This window comes from Ipomoea triloba, chromosome 13 (genome assembly GCF_003576645.1).
Source record: "Ipomoea triloba cultivar NCNSP0323 chromosome 13, ASM357664v1".
NCBI lineage: Eukaryota > Viridiplantae > Streptophyta > Magnoliopsida > Solanales > Convolvulaceae > Ipomoea > Ipomoea triloba.
The window spans coordinates 5,936,286-5,959,893 of NC_044928.1; the positions used below are offsets into that span (position 1 = coordinate 5,936,286).

The 23,608-nt window shown below is 36.0% G+C and overlaps 1 protein-coding gene across 3 annotated transcripts; it reads right to left on the reverse strand.

The window, feature by feature from the left end:
• Nucleotides 1-1,073: 1,073 nt before the first annotated feature.
• LOC116001945 (protein unc-13 homolog) lies at nucleotides 1,074-15,601 on the reverse strand. 3 transcript variants are annotated; one of them, XM_031241917.1, is made up of 26 exons: nucleotides 15,306-15,601; nucleotides 15,149-15,213; nucleotides 14,439-14,691; nucleotides 14,161-14,227; nucleotides 13,820-13,970; nucleotides 13,139-13,306; nucleotides 12,700-12,795; nucleotides 12,413-12,622; nucleotides 12,234-12,335; nucleotides 11,559-11,789; nucleotides 11,362-11,442; nucleotides 10,283-10,369; nucleotides 9,997-10,182; nucleotides 9,753-9,911; nucleotides 7,640-7,732; nucleotides 7,300-7,371; nucleotides 6,062-6,179; nucleotides 5,124-5,296; nucleotides 3,913-3,997; nucleotides 3,333-3,470; nucleotides 2,911-3,017; nucleotides 2,660-2,737; nucleotides 2,493-2,588; nucleotides 2,134-2,229; nucleotides 1,863-2,046; nucleotides 1,074-1,735 (listed from the first exon to the last, which is right to left on the reverse strand). In XM_031241917.1, the coding sequence occupies exons 1-26, from the start codon at nucleotides 15,481-15,483 to the stop codon at nucleotides 1,581-1,583; spliced, it is 3,429 nt and encodes a 1,142-aa protein (XP_031097777.1). In that variant the 5' UTR covers nucleotides 15,484-15,601; the 3' UTR covers nucleotides 1,074-1,580. The 3 variants fall into 3 exon arrangements, with proteins under 3 accessions (XP_031097777.1, XP_031097776.1, XP_031097778.1); XM_031241916.1 differs by having other exon boundaries at nucleotides 13,820-13,973; XM_031241918.1 differs by lacking the exons at nucleotides 1,074-1,735; nucleotides 1,863-2,046 and having other exon boundaries at nucleotides 2,176-2,229; nucleotides 2,493-2,584; nucleotides 13,820-13,973.
• Between the last annotated feature and the right edge of the window lie 8,007 nt (nucleotides 15,602-23,608).

Here is a 23,608-nt window from a genome sequence, read left to right on the forward strand (position 1 = left end):
TTAAAATACACTTAGTATTTTTCTTAAGGGTGTGCACAATTTGATGAAAATTAATCAACTGACCAAAATTACCAAATTTTTTAATTAACTATTTTTTAATTGAAATATTTTAATTCTGTTAGTGGTTACAAATTTTAGAAAATTTCAATTAACAATTAATTCGAAAGTATAAGTTAACCAAATTTTATATGTATGTGTGTGTGTGTGTATATATATATATATATATATATATATATATATATATATATATATATATATAATTCAGTTCCCATGTGGTTGGTGTGTCTCTTGTGGTTGTACAGTTAAATCTGAGCTATTGATCTTGCATAAATCAACGTCCAAGATTAACAAAATTATTATAAAAAATAAATAAATAAATAAATAAAAAAGCGGTGGCAATTTGGTAATTTTTGCATCTAAGTTAAATTTAAGGTGAGTGATTTTCATTCTTAAGGTGCGTGGATTTTGAGCTTAAGATACGTGGTTTTGTGCTTAAGGTGTGTGGGATGTGTGTTTAATTGAGTAGTTGTTGAAACTTAAGGTATGTTAACTTGAAGCGCGATTTATATGCTTAAAGTGCGTAAATTATTGAAACTTAAGATTCTTAAGGTGCATGGTTTATGTGTTTAAAATACGTGATTTGTATACTTAAAGTGTGTCATTTTAATAGTTAAGATGCGTGATTTTTATTCTTAAGGTGTCTCCGCACCATACATACATACACATACATACATACATACATAAAGGTTTTATAATTAATAAATCATATTATTAAACTAGTTTTTCAAATTTTATCATGTATGTACTGATGTAAATTGTAATGACTATTTTTGTGGTTTTAACCTATGAATTTACAAATTTTATTTATATATTTTAAGATTTTTTAAATCAAACTAAAACATTTCAATTAATCGATTAGCCAAAAAAAAGTCAATTTGATTAATTCAAAAATAGACATTTCAGTTCAGTTAACTCGGTTCGATTATTAACCAAATTAACCGAACCAACACTCCTAATTTTACTTTTGTTGAAGATGGGTGAAAGGATGAAGATGATGGGTTCCCAGAAGGATCTGAATTGTCAAGCTACACATTTTCATGCCTAATTTTAGTTAAATGAGTTGAAGATAGTGATTCACATGCCTAATTTTAATTGGGTAGAATGTTGAAAGTGAAGAAAAAAAGAGGTTTCCAGGTGCCTTCTTGGCTTCAACACAAGTCCAAATCCCTATATTTTATGCAACGAAAGGGTCTTATAGTTGCCAAATCAACCCTTAATTTTCTGGGCATTGAAAAAACAGACCATACATTCATGTGAGGAAGACAATTATGTCTGCACATGATGACCATTCCACCAAATTAGGTCTGTAGTTCTCACTTCAATGCTGATTTGGTCTACTTCTGGGAAATTTCTCACAGAAAGGGAGAGAGGGTTTTTGACTCTGCACCAAACCAAACAGATGCAATGTACAACACTTCATGTTGTGAAATGAGCATATCACTCACCAGCCATTTCCAAAACTCTAGCTGGAACGTGAGCGAACGGGCGTATCTAGAGTGCCGAGATTGACAGGTTGTCAGTCACCACGCGGATGTTGCTTCGTGAAATTTTTTCTTGAAGGATCTGAAACTGCTGCTGCCTTTATCAGACCAGCGAAGTGATGCGCTTTTCTTTAGAAGATCCGCCATCAGAGGCGAATTAAAACCGGACTCCTCTGATGTGCTATCATCGTACTCTGCTCACAAGGAGAGTTATATTTCAGTAGTGAGCAATGTGGCTAATTAAATCTGTCTAAATATAATAACCAAATTGTTCACATCTCGCTTAGGATGAGATAAATGTGGGAGAAATTTGAATAGTACCCGAAGATGCAGGAAGGTTATAATGCCTCTTCAAGAACTTCGACGCCTCCGTGTCCTTCATGTGACATAATACACGCATTAAAGTCTGGGCATCTCCTACATTCCTTGATCCGTTTTTGTGTGCACCATGTCCTACTGAAATATGCTGACTAGAAGTCATCAACATTCTTATCACAGAGTTGGCCTACACAATGAAAGGGAAAATATCAAAAATCAGAACCCGAACCTCCTAATGTGGGAGCAAAGAATTGTCCATTCTAAACTACTAAACCTGGAGGGAAAACAAGCTTAGGATCTGTTGTGTAATTTTTGAATCCTTCTCGACTAATGACCGGAGAAGCCCCTCTCCATCAGCGACAAACAAATCCTATAAAGTAAAGAAATAAACATTTATTTTAAGCGCACAGTTATTACAGTTGATGATGAGACACAATGATGTACTTGAACAGTTCGGCGCATTTGCTACTATAGTCTATAGAGTAAACAACTTTTTCCCCCTTTTCACTGGCAGGATTATAAAAGATATATATATATATATATATATATATATATATATATATATATATATATATATATGTATATATAGAAAAGAAGGCAGACCAAAAAAATGTAACGGCAAAGTATACTTACTTTTAACATATTGAGGTCTTCTTCCATTATTGGAACATCTGAGTTAGAAAATGCGCGTGAAGGGCCCCCATCCAATAACACCCAAATATAACCTTCCTATGCAATGAATATAGAGTCAGACCAGAAAGCAAATCATTACACGCAAGTTTGTAGGAGTAAGACTATACCAAGGATGACTTATAAATACTTGAAACTGCAAGGTCTCTAAGTCCATCATCAATCAAACCACAAACATTATTGAGAATCTGCAATGACAAAAACCCGAAGTGAGACAATTAAGGACAATCCTAACATTCAACTTGGAAATCACGATGCCTTTGCACACACATCCAGTGAACCGAGTTATGGTATTTTCTTATCCTTCAGTTTCAACAGGGTACACAAATGAGAGATAAGATGAATTTTCTAAATTTCTTACACTGTCAAACTGTGGAAGTATACTCTCCAGCCGAGCACCTCCAACACTGTTGTGATACAAATGGAAAACAAATGGCTCCCTGAGATCCCAAAACACAACTCTGGCACCTAAAATTTAAGTGAAGAAGAATAAGACTAATTGTCGTTGCAACTATTAAGATTTCCAAATCAAGTAATATATACTGAAAAATAAGAGTCTTAAATATTTTTTGGCATTATTTAGTTCAGATTGCCTTCAAAAGCTCTGAGATGACAGAGAAACAAAATTGTGGAGCTATATCAAAATTAGAAGCTTTAGGTTCTCTTTTATCTTCATTTTTGTTTTATAAGGGGAAAACATGTTACATGTATAATATACTTTAATAATCTATTCCTACCATAAGAAATGAACCAACTAAATTTTTCATTTACTAGTTAGCTTACCCAAAAAATCGCAAGTCTTTCGGATAGCATTAGTAGCAGAATCTCTTATGCAATCAAAGGTGGCTGCAAAAAGCTCATCTATTGACTCATCGGACATATCTGAAATTCCATTTGAAGACTCGGGAAAATTCCCTTCAGCTGGAGGAAGGAGAATGAACATTAGTATCATTATTTTCAAATGAATAGCCTCATCCAGAATTCATCTGTTCTTAATATTCTACTTAATCCAATCATAATAGGAGTGAATTATTTGACTAGTAGACTGACAATTTAGAAGACACTTAACCTCAGACAGATAGTAGTTTTTACTTGACAAAGACTTGGTGTGTGTGTCACCAAAACACTTTTTCTATTGAAATGCCTAAATACAAGCTGGTTTTAGATGTAAGATCTAGAATACCTGGCAGCCTTCATCAAACAAAACTACTGCAGCATGGATCAATCTAAAGAACAATCACGGTCAACATTGAACTAAACTACTACAGCAAACTCATGTAGCAATATAGAGAAGAAACATAGAGAAGTACCTATACAGGTGTAATATTTGTTCAAACTCTACAATCTTACAGACAGAACTTACAGCATATCTGATCTCTAAAAGCTTTTATGGTTGACCAAGACTTCCGAATACCATCTTCAAGAGTGGCAATTTGTCTCTGTATATACTGCATTCAGAAACGAGGTACGAAAAAAAAAATATTGATACAAAATTAAATGATAAAAGTTAATGGGAAGAACAGGTTTAGGAAAGGTAGTATTATAGTGGCGGAGAAAGCATCCTAGAGAGAAAAGTTGAATGATTTTAAAGTTTTAAGAACTCTTCTAATTCATTAACGTCCCATTCTTTTCTCTTTTTTTGAGTAGAAAAAACTATGAATGTTTACTCCCAGTGGTTAAAAAAACCATGTCAAATATCACTAAAATCTCACTTCACAATAAAGGTAATTGTTTTCCTTTCTTTTACTAAAGAAAAGTTTAAAATTCAGTCATATAAAAGAGAGAGAGAAAAACATTATTGCATCATATGATGTGTAGTCATGTGTTCCTCTTAAGTTTAACATTTTTAATTCAATGCAGGCAATTCAAAGAGAAAGAAAAAAAAAAAAAAAAAAGCATTATTGCATCATATGATGTGTAGTCATGTGTTCCTCTTAAGTTAGATTTTTAATTCAATGCAGGCAATTCAAAGAGCTCTTAAATAATAGTCCACATTGTAATGCTCGTGAAACTCTGCTAGACTGCTACACATCTCTGAGGACTTTTCTAGCACTTGTACATAGCATCCCATAGTTGGTAGAATATTCTAGAAACATATACATAACACTAGGGGTGGTAGAGATAACATAGAATACTCTAGAACATTAGAGAACCCTTAATTTGTATAGGGAAGGTTCTAGAGCTAGATTATTCGCCATTAGATCAAGTAAATCTCCACCATGACACCATCCATTGACGAGGTGAATGGCTATAAGTACCCTCATGGGCTCATTTGTAAGTAATCCAAGTTCCTTACAAAGCCTTCAAGTGCTTTCTTTAGCTTCGACAGATTCTTGCCTTACCCATTTTCTTAGCCATCCATCATTAAGTTCATTAAGTTAGTGAACGAGTCCTTTGACAAAGCCATAGAGTTTATCTGTTTATATGTTGGTAGGTATATATGAAAAAAAAATAAAACATACAATTTATCTGTTTATATGTTGGTAGGTATATATGAAAAAAATCTGTCGTTTGCAAATACAAGGTAATATAGACAATAAATTAAAAATTACCATAAGAAAGAATTACACTTACTTGAAGGGTGTTCAATCTGACACAAAGTTTGGATGCTGTCAAGTGACTCAACTTATCATTCACTCCATTGTCAAGAACCACAGCTTCTGTCAATTTTCTTTTAATTATTGGAAATGTTGTCTCTTTGTAACGAGTCAAAGGAGGAGCAGGAGGATATAGATTACTCTTGTCAACTGTAGTATGAAAAGAGTTCAGACTGAAATCCAAGGTACTTCACATTAACAAAACAAAAGAAATGAAAATAAGAAAGAAATAAAGTAAAATTATTTGAAGGTAGAATCACAAGTCCCATAGGCAAATAAAAATCATGTCAAGATGTTGGAGACATGTTTGACCAGCATTCAAATTAATACTAGCCAAATATAAAAATTAAATAGATAGAATACTAATGAAGTTTATATATAATAAAGTAAACCACGAAATTCAGGATGGCTCAAAAAAGTAGAGAACTATGATATAGGACATTTTACTTGATGATAATATTCACATAAAACTAAAAAACAGGTTCTACTGCATGACAATTATGTCAGCTAGTCCCTATGGTACTGGCAGCAAAATACCCAAGGAGTGGGAATGAGAAAGTATCTCATAAATGACTATGTTTCAAAGTAAAGCATAAGTAGCGCAAATTAGGAGTAACTGCCGGAGGCAAGTTATTCTATTGAGATTTCAAAAAGCAAGGGATATTATCAGTATTACACCATTCTTGCAACATCATCTACCCTTACAAAACATCAAGGTGCCACATGTAATAATGCCTTAGAAAACATCAGTGGATTAAAAGGTAATCATATATCTTCTGACTAAATAAATAAATAATTATATCAGTGATGGCCAAGAAGGAAACTTAGCAGAATGGGATTCATACAATAGTCCATGCGGTGAAGAAACTAAATTAAACTAAGACAAACAAAAGCAAATATAATTTAAAATAATACCTAACTGGTTAACCAGTTTTTGTAAATAGGCATCCAAAGTGTGAAATATTATAGACAGTAAAGCCTGTAAGTGAGTAATATCCACGGGAATCCTCATCTCAAACAACTGATCCACAGTCTGCATGTCAAATTGGATATAAACAAATAAGTATGTCAATCTGAAGGCACAGATACAAACAAACAGAAACACGCCAAAACACCTAGATGCTCTAAGTGTATACAATAATACTAACCAGTAATTTAGTAACACATGAATGAAGGTGTTAGTGTTTTGAAGGGTTTTTTGTTTGTTGAGGTTCTACATTTGAGAGCTTGCGAGAAGTCTGCATTTTTGCATGGTGATTTGGTTGAGGAGGTGTACATGGAGCAACCCCCCGAGTTTGTTGCTCAGAGGGAGTCTGGGAAGGTTACGGTTACCCTAGTGGATGGGTCGTCTGTTCCGGTTTTGGGTAAGGGTTGTTGCAACCTCATCATTGCCCCTATTGTCTTATATTATACCTTCCAAAGTTTCCCTTTAATTTGCTTTCTATTAGTCAAATCACACGGACGTTGAATTGTTTTGTCTCCTTTCTGGGTTCAACATGGCAGAGGGGAGTAATAAGAGTATTACTATTGTTTCTACACCGTCCAAATTATTTGATGTGATATTGGCAGATGGGTCTAATTTTGTTGAATGGAAATTCTTAATTAAAATTAATTTAGATGGAATGGGTAAAGGTGACCATTTAGATAAAGATTGTCCCTCAGATAACACAGCAAAAATGGAATGGGAAGCAGACGATAAAGCTCTGATACCATGTTAGTGTTTTGAGAGAAGAAGCTCACTGTTTAACACTTTAACTCACTGTGCATTGATGATTCTCCTAAGCTGAAACTATACAGTATTTATAGGTACAATGAAGAGAAGATAGCGACAAAATAATGCAAAATCCTCTAACAAACAACTTTAAGACTAACAATATACCAAACTATTCTAACAGAAGGAAATCTAGAAATTCAAGAAAATGCATCTGACTTGGAAACCACTTTATTATAACTAATAAAGCTCTTCTCAGCAAGGAGCCTATGCTACTTATTTCAACATTGGAATTAAAAGGCAGATGATTGAATCAAAAGTTTAAACAGCATTTCCAAAGAGCTAATCAAGAACCCTAAGCTCTAAATACCATTCTTATATCAGTTATATGTAATTCAAGAATGGGAAAAAGTTAATGCCAAAGTGATAGAGAAAGGCATACCTCCTCTATGATCCTAAAAACTTCTACTGCAGAAGCTGCTTGTTTTTGCTGATACGACAAGGGCTCCCAATCCTGCAAGTATCACAGTCTATAGCTTATATCAACGGTGTATTTAATACAGATTACGAAGAAACATACTTTGAGTAAGAGGAATCATGAAGTGAATAAACAGGAAATATATCCAAGATAACACATTTGCACAATGCTACACTTTCCTACAGGTCAAACTCTACCAAAGCAACTCATGAACATAATTATACTTTTACAGACTTGGTGCATGCCTACAGCAGATAGAGTTTCTATCAGATGTCACAGTGTTTACTTCAGGTGAAATACAAACCTCAAGATCAAAGGCACGACCAGTCCATTCAAGGATCCGTGCATGCTGAGCAATTATCCAATCAAGAATAATTGGCCTTGCTACTTCACCAATCTGCCAGAAAGAAAGGGAGGTGGGATAACAGCAAATTAATCTAGCTCCAATGAAGTTAACAGAATAAAGCATCATCGGCAATAACTGGAAATATGCACATAATAAGTTGCAAAAGAAATCACTGTTTAAAATATTTACCACTTTCTTAATTAAAGCTTTTGATGTGGAGTCCTAGACAATTTATAATGAACCACTGGATTTTTGCAGATCCTTTTTTTCCATCCAATAGAAACAAAAAACACCAATACCCAGTACAAACCCCAGTAAGATAGGATAAATTACAACCTTCTAATCCTTCATAATCATGAACATAAACCAAAACAATCATGTTCATACTTTGGTTATACTAGAAGAGTAGAAGCAAAATTCAAAAGTTTCAGACTCTATAAAATGCCATCTTTTCTTTCTAGGTTGTGCTTATAAAAAAATGGTAGGTCACACCTTAATATTTACACAGTTGTAACAACTTCCAAATGGAATAGAAACTAAATTGTCAAAAGAATGGGCATTGCAAACTGCTAAAGTGCCAAGCCATTATAGAAATATTTATAAGGATAGGTCATAATAACAATCACCAAATTTAACTGACCAATCTCAGCTTGGAATTTGACCCTGGGGCCTAGGATGGTAAAATGACCAAACTGCTCCCTCTATATATATATATAAATAGAAGGATGCCCTAGGTCATCATTTGCTTCTCTTCTCGTTTTTGGTTGTACCTTTTTTCCATTCTTGGCCCTGAAACAACCCCAAGCCTACCAATCCCCAAACTGATAGCCAGTTGATTTTGTGGAAAGTTATCACAACCTCAGAAGATTTCAACCTTAATCTCAGCCCTAATCCCCACCATCATCACAATTGACAAAGGCAGCCCAAAGCCACTCCTCAATTTAAATTTTTAAGTTACACGTTTGTGAAATTAATTTACTTTATTCCTTGTCTCAATTAAAAACTATAATATTGGGAGCAATGTGTTGGTGAGGAGAAAAATGAACATCATCAATGAAGGACTACAATTTGATTCCACATTATCATTTTACTTGCACAACTTTTCCATGAATTTTCTATTGCATTCTCCTATATGTGGCAAATGAATGCAGAACTTTGATCCCAAGGAGAATATACTCACGTTTTCTCCGTATACATATACGTGATAATATCTGCGTAATTTCAGCTTGAGAGCTTTAGGAGCTGCAGAATGGGAGAAGGCATAGTCCAGGGTGGAATATCCCACCTGGCCTTTAATCCCCAAAATCAAATATGTGATTGTAAAGTGGATTCTAAGTCCAGAAACTATGAATGTCAGGCAAGCATATCCCTTCCAATCCCCCTAGGTTGCAACTCAACAACCCCTAAATTCAATGATGTCATTTAAACACCTATCACCTCCCACAAATTCTCCAAGTAGATCAAAACCAAATGGGAAGCTGCAAGACTCTCTTCATTCTTTTGGGGGCATGTTCACATAGAATTACATGGAACAGATAGCAATTTTTATGTCTCAAAATCTACACATTTGCCTCAACATATGTTCCAACAATAGTAAAGAACTAATTTAATATATATATATATATATATATATATATATATATAGAATTCTGTTCAAATGTGGCCGCGCCTTCCCGTGCAGTCGGTGCGGTTCATACCACTATGTATACAAATATACACCACTCAATGTTAGAAAATGCACCACAATGAAAATACACAAAAACACCAAAAAACACACCACACTCAAAATAATGCACCATAACTCCCCTGCCCCTAATGGTGCATTTCCTAACACTGTGTGGTGTATATTTGCATACCTAGTGGTGTGTTTTTTGGTGATGCGTACCTAATGGTGCATATTTGTGTGGTGCATTTTCTAACATTGAGTGGTGTATATTTGTATACATAGTGGTGCGGCTGCACTGACCGCACGTTAAGGCGCGGCTACACTTGATCATGACCCTATATATATATATATATATATATATATATATTTATGGAAAATATATTGCAATTTCAATAGTAAAGAAACCTTATAATATTCAAATCCTTTGATGCTTGGGGAATGTAGCCCACTCTCTTTTTGGCCCAAAGAGTAAAGCTGAAACAAGCAATCCTCCAAGAGAGCAGCTGCAGTAAGCACCTCCCTGACACCTTCAGAAAGGCACGTCACACCATTGAGAAATGGTTCCTATACAGAAAGGGAAAACAAGCATCATACAACTAACCACTGCCAAGATAGTACAGACAAAAAACAGATACTTCAAAAAGTTTACCAATCTTTCACCAAAAGTTTTGTGAAATTTCAAGGCTGAAGCAATCCCAGCTTCAGGACTAAATTGTTGGAGAATTGGATAAAATTGAGTCAACTCTTTCTCAGCAATTAACTTTAGTTCACTTGCAAGCAATGCCAAAGGTTGCATCCTATCTATTTTACAGCCAAGACCTATGGCATCAGTTACCTGATATCATTGAGATAGCACATCACCTTTTGACATTAATTAATTGGTTGCCAGAGAAGAAAAAAAAAAAAACATATTAGCACATCAATTCATATAATACCCTCCTGCAAGCAGCTTCTATCGAACTCTCAACATAATCTTTGACCTTCCTATGAACAGTACGATCCGAAGCATCAAAATCTGTGAACTGCAACAAGTAGGAAGTTTAGGAGCAACTAACCACAGAAGGGTCTTACAGCTCGCAATATCTGCTAAATGCTAAGAATTCATAATACTTTTTTGTTAACAAAGAAGTCATAGTATATATTTAGCAATCAATACACTTCACTATTGGCTATTGGTATTAAATGAAGAATTTGGCATCAAAGGAACAAAGCTGCAGGTATCTTCCAAATGCTGGGCCATTACAAAATTTTGACCAAAAGAGAAGATATTAGCTGTGCACAAAGCCCATAACAAGAACTAGCAGCATGGCTTAATGTTTTCTCAAGGTACTAAGAATAGATTGATTCTCCTCATTGGGTGATCCAAAGTTTACAGTCTATAGGGAATCAGAGGCTCAAAGAAAGTGTTCATAATAAACGGGCAGACCATTCTTTTAAGAAGCTTGGGCCAATGCCTTGAATGTAGAACTTTTTTGGAGCTGCTACAAATATCAACAGAGGCATACACAACGAATAAAACTTTTAGTAATGGCAGCACAGACAATGAGTGAAACCACTCTCAGGAAAAAGCCCTGGTGGTTACAATTCAAAAGACCTTAATCCCCTATGTAGACTATAATGAATTTGATAAGAGTTCTCTTGTCTCTCACCTAATGACACTACTTCTCCATCCAAAAAGTAAAAAATGAGTTCACTGGCCCAAGGTTAGGCTCAGAGAGCAGGCAATCAAAGTTTCGTGGTTTCTGCAAGGGAAGCAAATGTGAAAAGCTTGCCAGGAGTTCAGAAACATGGAGATCAAGGAATGCAGTTGACCAAAGGAAAAACAAAAGAATTATACTTCTAGCAACAAGAATAGCACTTTACCCTTCTGGGGAATGAGGTGAAGGGGGATGGATAGGATGCAGTTGCATGTCTGTAATGATTTAATATTGTCATGTTCTCTCCCCTTCTGTGGAGTTAGCACTTTACAGTACAATGTTTTACAGACCTAAATTATCTAAATCAGTTATGCTACCTGGTTCTTGTCACGTGAAACAAAACTATAGGGCCCAACTGCCAATGCCATGCTCATCACCCCCTTGAGGAGAGTAGGTTTCTAAAAAGTAGATAAAAATCATATCAGCAGGAAATATTTCATACAAAGAGATTAGTTACCAACTACATCCGTACTAAAATGGCATTGAAGGAAACAAACCAAACAAAAGAGATGACCTTAGTAAAATGCAGATGATAATCCTGCAACTTGCTGTCACACCAAAGACTAATGGAAAAAATAGTAGATTGTATCAAATTTGATCTCGTTTGACACCCATCGCAGGTAGTGAAACACAATAGGCTCTCTATATAGTTCTCTTCCTTCTGATCCTCATCTTCAGCAGACAGAACTTTCCGCATTTCAAGAATCAAGTAATCTAAAAGTACTGCCTCCTCTGTCCCAACAAACTTTAATCAGCAGAAAATGCATCAGAAATCTTATCAAAACTTGAGATAGATTAAGTGCCATCTAGCAAGATGATATCAAACTGCATCCCCAAAACTACAAGTGCCCAAAAGTGTAGTGAGGATATTAATAAAACATTTCAGAGCACAAACAATGAGCATTTCCTACAATAAACACATATAGCTAAATAATTACATCCAGGCACAGAGCAGATACCATGTTATATTAATAGTGCAGAAAACAATGACATTTTACTAGATCCATTAAATAAATAAATAGAAGTAAAATTAATGTGAAATCCTCAATGAGGGGGGGGGGGAGCATCAATCAGGAAGAACTAAGCCTAATTTTCTTGCTTAGCAATTGACATTGCAGAAATTGTGTAGAACATATAAATTTGTCAAACTATTTAGCCAACATAATATTCAAATGCATAGCATGTCTACCTGTTGAAAAAGCACCCATGCATACATCACATTATGGAGTTTCTGAGTAATGCCTAACATTGACCAAGTTGATTTGAGGAGCATCAAGATTTCAGCAGCTTCCTGAAATAGGTCAGAATCAGAAATATAAATAATGCCATAAATTCAATAACACAGATGAAGAAACACCAATTATATACCTCTATAAGCTGGCCATCTTCAAGAATGTCAAATAAACCAAGGAGTAGCTTCTCATAAACTCTAACATTCAACTGATAGCCAGCACTCCAATAATAATTTTCACCTTGAATGCCATACTTTGGTGGCATACTTGATAATGTCAATGCTATATTCCTAATAGCTAATAGGACCCTATTGCGCTCAGAGGCAGACATCCTAGTGTCCCAATCCTGAAACACAAACAAATTTCTTTAATTTGACTGAACAATATTCTCATCAAGAAAAAGTGAGTGATATTCAGATGTACCTCAGAATTTCTAATTCTTTCAACCAAGGTTTCAACTGATTGCTTTTCATTATTGACATAATCAGCAGAAGAAAGAAGCTCTTCAAGAATATTTGCCTACAATAGAAGCATTTGATAGTAAAAAAGACAAAGCATAGAATGCGAATTTATTGAATAACTTAGATCATATATTGACCTATACCATAGAAATCTTTACTAAGATAAATTTTTATGCAACACCAAAGGAAAATTGACTAATCAAATGAACAGCTAACAACACTCAACATCTTACTGTCACTCTGTTGACAAAAATAGCTATCTAGAGCCATCCTAAGAACAAACCTGCTCATTAGATCATACGGAATTCATAGTTTCATACAATAGCAATTTCTAAGAGAGACTGTTTTAACTTTTAAGGAGCAAAATTAGTAATATAACAAGGGGCAAGAATAACCAGTACTTGTCTGTTCTTCCATTGGATATATGACTTTTCATTCTGAAAATCAGACTTGAGCATTCCATTTAACAGTCCAAGTACGATTTGAGGAACATCAACCTGCCCCAATGTTTTCCCTGTTGCGAAAGAAGCCAAATGTTGTCGAATAAGGCTGTCCATGGCTTCTGAGATCTAGTGAAGAATAAATGTTAGTTATTCCAGCAACCAAAGTAAGGAAGAAAACAACAAATTTGAAAGCAAGAAATATAGGTAAGACATCAAGAGTCTGTGTCTAACTTCTGCACCTTTTTAAAAGGCAAAGACTAAAAAGAAGATAGATTTCCAAAGCAATCACTCTTCAATTGGAAATGAAACTTCTCTTCAGCCAAAGTCCAAAGACCCAAGTAAAGGACTCCAAATTTTGAAAAATATATGTTGTAACAAGTCTCACGCTATTCATAACTCAAAAAATAATTCACAGCAATCATCATGAATTTAAACTTATAACCTCTAAGGAGCCCCTAGTCTTCATAATATTAAATTAAAAATAAACTGTTAAGTAGCAAATTTTTTGTTCTAAAAGCCCATTTAGATTATGTACATCATTTGAAAATTATAACTTTCCTTAGTATCCCCAAACAACATATTTTGGTTGATTGCATATAGAATAAATGAGAAAGGTTTTTTTAAAATGCAATTACATGCCTGCATCTGTGAGCGAAATATGTCAATGAGCTCTGACTGTCTATCAGGCGAATCCGATATTGGATTCCTTTTACCCCTTTTATTCTTCAACCCAGCCAGAAATCTAGAGGTCTTCTCTTTCCTTCTACTGTCACTCAAATGAAGTTCAATCCTACTAGAACAAGAAATACAGCTTTGAGAAAAGAAGCAGAGTAAAAGAGATTACAACACAAAACTGCAAAGCATATAGAGAAAGAGGAGATATTTGGTATGCTGAAGTTCTGAATGGTAAGAAAGAATATGAAAATGTTTAAATGCAAACATATAAATACAGATGTAATAAAATATAAATGAGTAATTACCCAGAGAACACCATGCAAGCAAGGAATACTTCATAAGCAGACTCCCTCAAGTCATCATCCGATAATCCTTCAAAGATCCCGAACTTTATATCAGTTTACTCAGACAATATATGAATAGGAAAGAAATAATGCTGAACATAAGCACTATATGTTCGCTACATAGACTCATCATTCCTTCTCAACAGAACCATAGAGAAATGTGGTAATACAAAATGAATTATTTCATTTATCATTCTCTAGCTTTTGCTTGCTGTGATCAATACACACAATGAGAATACCTGTTTGTAAGGTAGGTAATCCAATTTTAAGGATATGAACTTGATTCCTTGGAACTGATCTTGTTGATTCAGAGGTTGCACGTTTTAATTCATACTCATAACTGGAAAGAGAACCTGAGAGATCAGAACCACGTGAAGTATATTTGTTGTTATAGTTGTGTGCCGTGACAGGAGGTGGCATCCGCCTAGGAGGAGAACCAGTTGTTTCTGCACCTGAAAGAAGAAAATATGAATCCCCAAAGCGCGACTGCATCTGCAATAAAGGCAGAATAAGAAATATCACATATTTAGTCTAGTGAACAAAGAAATCCTCCTTAACAGACAGAAGGAATGAAACATTTGAGACTTCACCATTTTACCTTCAAGATTATACTACAAAGGCATTAAACAAATGTAAAATGCATCTCATGTAATGGTAAAGTTAATCATATTTTACTGTGTCAGTGTGATTTTGGAGAGATTGGAGGCTCCGTATCGGAAGGAAAATAGGAACGAAAAAAGCTATATGCCCTTGCTCACACATGCATTAACATTGAAACTCCAAACCCAGTTTGATTTCAATCCTCATAAAGACATCTCAAGCATATAACTATGAACCAAATAGTCCATAACTAGCTGCAGCACTGATTTCAACTCTAAGTACAAATCATTTTCAATTTAATTCATGAAAAAACAGAACTTACAATATAAAAATTTGATACTGCACTTACCGTTATTGGATGGTGAAGTTCTTCCCTATACTTCTTAGTCGCTATAGAAATATCAATCACTCCACCTAAAAGTAAAAGAAATGTATGTAGTTACATACGGAAAATGAACAGAAAACAGTAATTTTAAGTGAAAGCAGAAGAGCTGAATTTGACTTACTGGATTGAATACATTCGAGAACGTAATCAATGCTGAGCGCATCGAGATTGACGTTGGTGAGAGAGGTGGTGGGACCGGAAGGAGTTCGAAACTCTTTAACAAGGCCGGAGGACAACAGAAACTCCAGAAGCTTCCGGCGATCGCGCCGATACTGTTGCATCAGGGAAGCGCCCTCCATCGAATTTCACATAAGAAAGAAAAGGAGCTGTAACTATGGCGGGGGCGAGCTGAGCTGCTAGGGATGCAGAAGAAGAAGGAGAAAAAGGAAAGGAAATGGAGGCATGCGCCGCGTTGGGGACTGGGGTAATCACTAATCAAGAGCGCCAAAAGACAAGCATAAAAGCCGAAGTCCTAGCTCTTTGACTTTTTCTTTTTATCTCCTCTGACCACCTTTAACTAATTTAGAGTAAATTCCAGCCATGATCCTCCGACTATGTTAATTTTTCAAAATTAGTCAAATCGACTTTTAATTTGGACAATTTAGGTCCTTGACTTTCAAATTCTTTCTAATGTTGGTCCTTTCATCAAATTTTGGTTAAATTGAGGTCAAATAAAGGAGTAAAATTGTTCGTCCACTTGTATACTCATATTTCTTATGTCTTATACGCTATATATATGAATATAATATCAGTCGAAGAGACATTGACTGAGATTATATGGCTTCGATTGAGACTTTGACTGAGATTATATTCATATATACAACGTATAGGACATGAGAAATACTAGTAATAATACACTAAACAGGTGAACTGACAATTTTACCCTTTCATTTGACCTCAACTTAACCAAAATTTGACGAAAGGACCAACACTGGAAAGAATTTGAAAGTCAAGGGACCTAAATTGTCCAAATTAAAAGTTGGGGACTAATTTTAAAAAATTAACATAGTCGGAGGACCATTACTGAAATTAACTCACTAATTTATTAGTTACGGAGTATTTTTCACTTTGGGTGGTCGAATTTGCTTTTTTTCTTTTAATGTTTGCCTTTTTCTTTTGATTTAAATGAAGTGATTTTTTTGTCTATACTATTACTTTTTATGAAAATGACTAAAGAAATTCTTAGGATGCGTTTGAGCATGAGGAAGACCTTGTGGTCTAAGGCACTTGGTTGCACCCTCACATAAGAGGGGTAGGTTTGAGCGGGCGATACTGGTTCTTTGTGCTTTATTTAATTGAGAAAGTAGCTATAATCAAATACTACATTGTAACGGAGTCAATAATACTAAAAAAAATTATTATGGTGCGTTTGGAAACCGGGAAATGACTTTTGAAAATTGTTTTTAGGTTTCCCGTATTTGGTATGAGCAGAGAAAATAAGGTCAATGAAAAATGATGCATTAGGCAAAGGAAAATAGGTTTGTTTTGGGGAAGATGACTCCTTTTGTTTTTTTTGGAGAAGTCATTTCTAAGGAATGCACATGCAAAATTTGTCAAAATAGTGGGGTTTAATTTTTACAACACTAGTTGTGAGCTAGGTTTCATGCAACCCTAGCCCAGCCCACGCGAGTTGGCGGGTCTCGCGCGCTTTTTTTTTTTTAATTCAAAGTTCAAAAAAATAAGTAAACTCTACAAATATTAACATTACGAATTTGCAATCCATTTTAAAGTCTAAGAAAAATTAATATTAATTCAAAGTTAACAAAATAATTTACAAATAATATTAATTTTTTCGTATTTAAAAATTAAAATAAAATTAAATTTTAAAAATTTTAAAATATTAATTTTATATTTTTTATTATGATCTGGCTCGCGGGCTGCGAGCCAGTCATCTTTTTTGTGGTCCTAACCTACGAAATTTATACTATAATTATACGCTCAAAACGGATAATGGGTGAATGAAAAATCAATTCTCAAAATAGACCCATTTGAGTTGAAAAATAAAGTATACAATTTTGTTAGAAAATGAGACAAACACAAAAAGACAGTTTTTTTATGCAGCCAAACACCGTGATAGTGAATATTCCTTGGTTTCACCTCCCTATATATACATCCACACTCTCGTTTTGTAGTCGAGTCGAGGTCAAATGGTTCGGGTCAAGGTCAAAGTTAGCGGGTCAGCTTTTCTGCCTATGTACTGGTCATTTCCACGTAAGGTAAAGGGGACCTTTCCTCTCCTCGGGGAGACTCTCTCTCTCTACAAACTATTCTCTAGAACATACATTGAATAAGAGAGGCTCTAAAGCCAATTTTAGCCATCTTCTCTTGCCGTTTGTGGGGAACCAAACAAGAAGTCGTGTTCCTCAACCATCGAAATGGAGAAGCCGAGTCTATAGAAGAAAAGGGATCGAGAGCAATTCCGAGCAGGGAGAGAGGCAGAGGAGACCTAGCACCGCACCATCGCCCATTATCGTTGTCCGCCTTCTGCGTCAAGGCTTCGTCGCCACCACTATCCACAAGAGTTATTTGGGATTTCTTGTGCTTTTGAGCCAGCTATTCAACGTCTGTCAACATTTGTGACAATGGTTACAAAAGATCAATTTTGTCATCTCACCATCATCACCCATCCTCTTCTTTAGCATTAGAGGCTCCATCCGCAAAGACTCGCATATTCGTCACCTTCTTTTTCCCACGTCATTCGTTGTCAAAAAGTAAAAATATATATGAATAGCAGTGGTTAGGACAATTTCAAAGGAGTACACCAAGGGGTGACCACCGTTTCTTCATTGCAATTTTCCTTTATTACAGTTCTTCACTGTACATCTCTTGGAAATGAAAAATGAAAAGTGTGTGTCAAAGCTTCTTTTTCATTTGCGGCATGTGGGGGTGGAGTGTGAAAATCAAGACAATGGAAGGAAAGAGAAACGCAAGAAGAGAAGTAAAAAAGAAAGGTAAATTCCATGCAAGTCGCCTGCCTCCGGTCATCAAGAGCTCGTGTAGTCCCCACCGGTTCACCGAGCACTACATGTTGTTCGGGTTGACACTTACGTTTCTTGGAGCAAATGATCTGGATCTGAGCTCCGTCTTATATTAGTATAAAAGTATAACTTCACAGTCCACAGATATTAGTATAATTGTATAATAATATTGTCTAATAATTATTATAGTAATTAAACTAAACATGGGTCCTTAGATTTATTTTTATCATAATTACAATTAAATTATTTTATCCGTTTCTTCCCATATTTATTTTAGTAATAATATAATTACATAAATCATATTGCATACCAATTTTTAAAGATAATTGCAGAAAAACAAGTCATATATTATTCAATTAATTAAGTGATACTTTTACACTAATCTTATAATCAAATAAATGTACACTTTCAAATATTCGAATTGTTTATAATTTCATCTTTAATTTTATTATCTAAATATATAATAAAAATTTTACCCATGTATCGTACGGGTAATTAAGCAATTATTTGCTCGAAGTTAAGCAAGGAAAATATATGTACTGTAATTTGAAGATGGAAGATGGCATGTTTCATATACAATTATATTAAGGTTATGAAAATATTTATATTATAATTTCAATCATTATTAATAAATACAATTATATTACGGATAGGAAAGTGTACGTATTGTAATTTTAATCTAAATTATTAAACCTTATTATTATAATTATAAATTGTTTGGAGGGAAAGTTGCAAAAGTAGGATTTTAGATAGTATAGATATGTAAAGTTGCAAAAGTAGGATTTTAGATAGTATAGTGATACACTCTCATTTGTACCTATTTTAATTGTGTGATAAAATGTTGTGTCCAATGCTTATTTCCTTGTTTTCATATTTAAAATGGTATAATGCTTGGTTTGGATGTTTTTGATGTGTTTAGAAGTGCATTAGAACCATTTGGAAGCAAAAGCCAATTCAAAGGAACCAAAAATGTTGGAGAGCCAAAAATCAGCCTGGAGCACGGTTCACCGAGGAAATTCGCCGCGGTGAACTTCACATTCGCCACGCCGAAAGTCCCAAATTTTGGGCAGAAGGATTTCTGGGCTGGATTCTCAACGCGTCGAGAAACGTGCTCGGGCGGAATTTCCAGCGCTGCAATTTTTTATATTTACCCTTGCTTTGGATCCATTATTTAAGGCTTCATTTCATCTTCAAGCCCTAAGCTTAGCTGCGGATTTTGGACAAAGGAGAGCAAGGAAAAGAAGCTCTCATCTTCTCAAAGAGCTCAAAAGGGGAAATCATTTGGAGAAGAGCTTGGAGGCATCATTCAGGAGAATATCTTCTTCTCTTTTATATTTTAAAGCTTTATTGTATATTTGTTGAATCTATTTTAGCCATGGTAGGTGATAGATACCTAGCATAAAGCACCCAATCGATATTACCTAGCAAGCAGTCGGACTCGGCAATTAGCACCCAGGACGTGACCGATCGATTTCCTAATTATCCTTCCGTAACCGCCCATTTATTTACCCATTAGTTACTCACTTAAAATACTCATTTATCACCTATTAATTCTATTTTCATAACCTACACATTACTACCCATAAAACCCATTGAATACCCATTAATTGAGGGGAGCCTACACTACTCATCCGGTGATTATAAAAGAGAGAAGAAAACAGTGAGAGAGGGGGGGATTTTGGGGACTAGAGAGTTCCAACGTGAGAAAAGAAAGAGACAGCAACATAGACATGTACAAGGATTCTATCAATAAAATGAGTGAGTTTCGGCTTGGCACCGCCCAAAAAGGCCCGTGGTTTTCACCCTTTCGGTTTCCACGTCAAAATACTGTGTCTACACTTGCTTTTGTTTATTGTTCTTGTTATTTTCCGGTAGTGTTGGCCCGCCGGCCGATCGCCTGAAGATCGGGAAACCATCACTGACGCCTTCTGTGGGGACCGGTACAAAAAGCCGTGTGCTCCTACCATTGCAAGGGGAGAATCATACAACTGAGGTGAAAATTAAGCAACAGAGAGTGCATTCCAGCTTGTTCGCCTAGTACTTCTTCTACGCCAGAATCTCAAAGCATGGACTCACGTAAGTGGAATTTGTTTTTGAGTTCACTTAAATTCACAAAGTATTGAGGATTAGCATATCACAGGCACGAAAATCTTAAGCTTAAATTTCAAATTCCAAAATGGCACTGGACACGTGCAAATGCATTTAGATATTTGTAAAAATAAGTTGAAGCATACACTGGGAAGTACGAAAGGCATAAATCTTTTGAATGCATTTTTGCAAAAACAAGTAATCCCAATCCGAATACATGGTGATGACAAGAAGAGAGTAGAGTCTGGCCAGACTAAGGGACTCGGTCCCGTCGATCATAGAAATAAAAATTGATCCTGATCTCCCTGAAAGACGGGTAAAAATCGCCTTGAGATACGGGTGAAGACTACCTTGAAAGATGGATGAGTGGGCTAGGGACTCTGAATAAGTGATTCCTCCACCCCGAACGTGTTGAAGAAATAGTTTCTCCATGTCAATTAAAATGTGTCGTGCAAACCTACCATTCTTTTTGTGTTGCAACAACCGGAAATGTCCATTAGTATATGCAATTCTCACTGATGATTACTACAAATTTCCATAAGAAGGCATGTCCATGAATGGAAGTTTAATATTTAAATGTGGCAATTAAATGAAGAAAGCCCAATGAAATCTGGAAGCGTCTTGTATGCATACAAACTGAAGGTTCAACGCCAATATATGGGACGATCGAATGGGATGCGTGCGGCCGACACAAAAGCTGTGGGCTGCCGGTTATGCGGTCGACCGGATGAGGTAGTCAGCCGATGCCTCTCAAATGACGAGCTCGCGACGGCTGCGGAAACCAGAAATTGTGGGTCCTTTGACCACTCGACCAGCTACACCTTTCAGCCGCTATGCATGAAGACAGATCAGATATGGCATATTTCATGGTGTTGCGAAGCAAGCCGTGGTGGCAATTAAAATCAAAAGCTCCTAGCGTCCGGTATCGCAGCTGTCAGCCGAGTCTCAGGCCTTTGTTTGCTCCGACTGAGTCTTAAAGAAACCATTATTGCTGTTTTCCTCTTCGGTGGCCATATATGCTGTTGGAGAAGCAAGGAAAGAATCATTGAAGGTACGAAAATTAAAGAGATATTATTCGATATGCTGACTCCGTTTACAAATATAATTCTCGCCTGTGAGTTCTAGAAAATCCTATAGGAGATCACTTTATAAGGAAATTTGATATTAAAATATGGTAATCTGGAGTTATCAACTCAAAGCTTATTTTTGGAATCTGCATGCATTTCCTACCTACATGGTGGATGGGAGCAACTAAGGTTGAAAACTCCTTAGAGCTTGTAACCTTTCACGTGAAGGTTTTAAGAGAATACATGTTGGGCAGTGAAGAATGCCACTAGCGACTAAGTGAACCAATAGTTCGCCAGACTGAGTGACTCGGCCAAACAGGCTGAGCAATGGATTGCAAGAATATGATGAACGGGAATTGTTTCTAATTTAATGACCCTGAAAAACGGGTGAGAACCACCCTGAGAGACGGGTGAAACCCTCAAAGACGGGGTGAGCCATTTAGAAATCGGGTAAGACCCTGAAAGACGGGTAAGAGTAGTCCTTGGAAGATGGGTGAAAATATGAGAATATAATAAGCAAGAAAAGCAACATGTGAGTGGGTAAGTGGTCTCTCCAACCCGAGCAAATAAATATTGAAGAAGAGATTCCTGACTTGAGGGCATCGCACGAGCCGCGAACAACTAGAGGTACCAATGTAGCAATACGTTACTCTTATTTCATATGTTATCCGCTGGAGCATTTTTGCATGTGATAAAAGTTATGAATTAAGCTCAAAGATTTGGTGATTTACCATATAAGGCATATGTACGACATACTGTACCTAGAAAGGTTTGGAAGCAAGGATATTTATTGTTATATATAAGATGGGAAGTTCAAAATTACCACATCAAAGTCATATATAATGGCAGCGTACCATTTCCAAGATGTGAGTATATGGTATTTTCTAGTTAAGTGTGTCCTGGGAATGTGCTAAACTGTGAGCAAATTAGAGTCGTCATGCATGAAATCACGGGCAACCACCCTTCTAGACAAATCAAAGGCATTGATTGCTGTGGGAAATCTGATAAGAGTAGCAATCTCATACCGTAATATCCATGCTCAGACTCTGCTATAGCCAGTGGAAAATCGACATTTGCTTGGAGGAGCATTCCGCGGTCGGCCAAATATTATTAGAGAATGGTTCAAATGGAATGCGCAAGCACTGGCGCAATTTTTGTTTTAGAGTTATCAAAATTATTGTAACGAAAAATAGACATGCTTTACAAATGTATATTGTAACATAGCTAATATTTGGTTTGATGTACGATGTACTCGTAGCGAAATAAATTGTAAAAGGGTCAATCAAGTAGCCGGTCGAGCCGAGATTGACTCGGGTGGTCTACCAGCCCTCTAATTGGTACGATTGAGTTTCAGTTTAACCAGCCCTTTAAATGATTCGAGTAAAATTCGGGGACCGGCTAAGGATCTGTGATACTTAGTCGGATCCTAAAAGCGATCTGTGATTGCTTACGGATGAATGAGTGAGGCAGTCAATCTGCTTTATTGAGATGCTAAGTTGAGATAACTTAGTTAAATCCAAGTGATCCACGATCACCTATGGGCAAGCAAGTTTGGCAGTCCGCCTGCCTCGATGAGTTGGGTTGAGATAACCTAAAATTCTAATGATCTTCGGATCGCCTTTGAGTTTGGCAGTTTGCTTGCGTTTGAGTTGGGTTGAGATAACCTAATATTCTAATGATCTTCGGATCGCCTTTGAGTTTGGTAGTCTGCCTGCCTTGAGTTGGGTTGAGATAACCTAAAAATCTAATGATCTTCGGATCGCCTTTGAGTTGGGTTGAGATAACCTAAGTTCTAATGATCTTCGGATCGCCTTTTGAGTTTGGCAGTCTGCCTGCCTTTGAGTTGGGTTGAGATAACCTGAGTTCTAATGATCTTCGGATCGCCTTTGAGTTGGGTTGAGATAACCTAAGTTCTAATGATCTTCGGATCGCCTTTTGAGTTTGGCAATCTGCATGCCTTTGAGTTGGGTTGAGATAACATAAGTTCTAATGATCTTCGGATTGCCTTTGAGTTGGGTTGAGATAACCCAAAGTTCTAATGATCTTCGGATCGCCTTTGAGTTGGGTTGAAATAACCTAAAATTCTAATGATCTTCGGATCGCCTTTGAGTTGGGTTGAAATAACCTAAAATTCTAATGATCTTCGGATCGCCTTTGAGTTGGGTTGAGATAACCCAAAGTTCTAATGATCTTTGGATCGCCTTTGAGTTGGGTTGAGATAACCTAAAATTCTAATGATCTTCGGATCGCCTTTGAGTTGGGTTGAGATAACCTAAAGTTCTAATGATCTT

Excerpts from the sequence above, each read along its gene's own strand:
- LOC116001945 (XM_031241916.1), bottom strand. The coding sequence starts at position 15,483 with ATGGAGGGCGCTTCCCTGATGCAACAGTATCGGCGCGATCGCCGGAAG. Across the intron at positions 15,214-15,305 it reads TCTCGAATGTATTCAATCCA|GTGGAGTGATTGATATTTCT; the intron begins GTAAGTCAAATT and ends TTTTACTTTTAG. Across the intron at positions 12,336-12,412 it reads AAGATGGCCAGCTTATAGAG|GAAGCTGCTGAAATCTTGAT; the intron begins GTATATAATTGG and ends GACCTATTTCAG.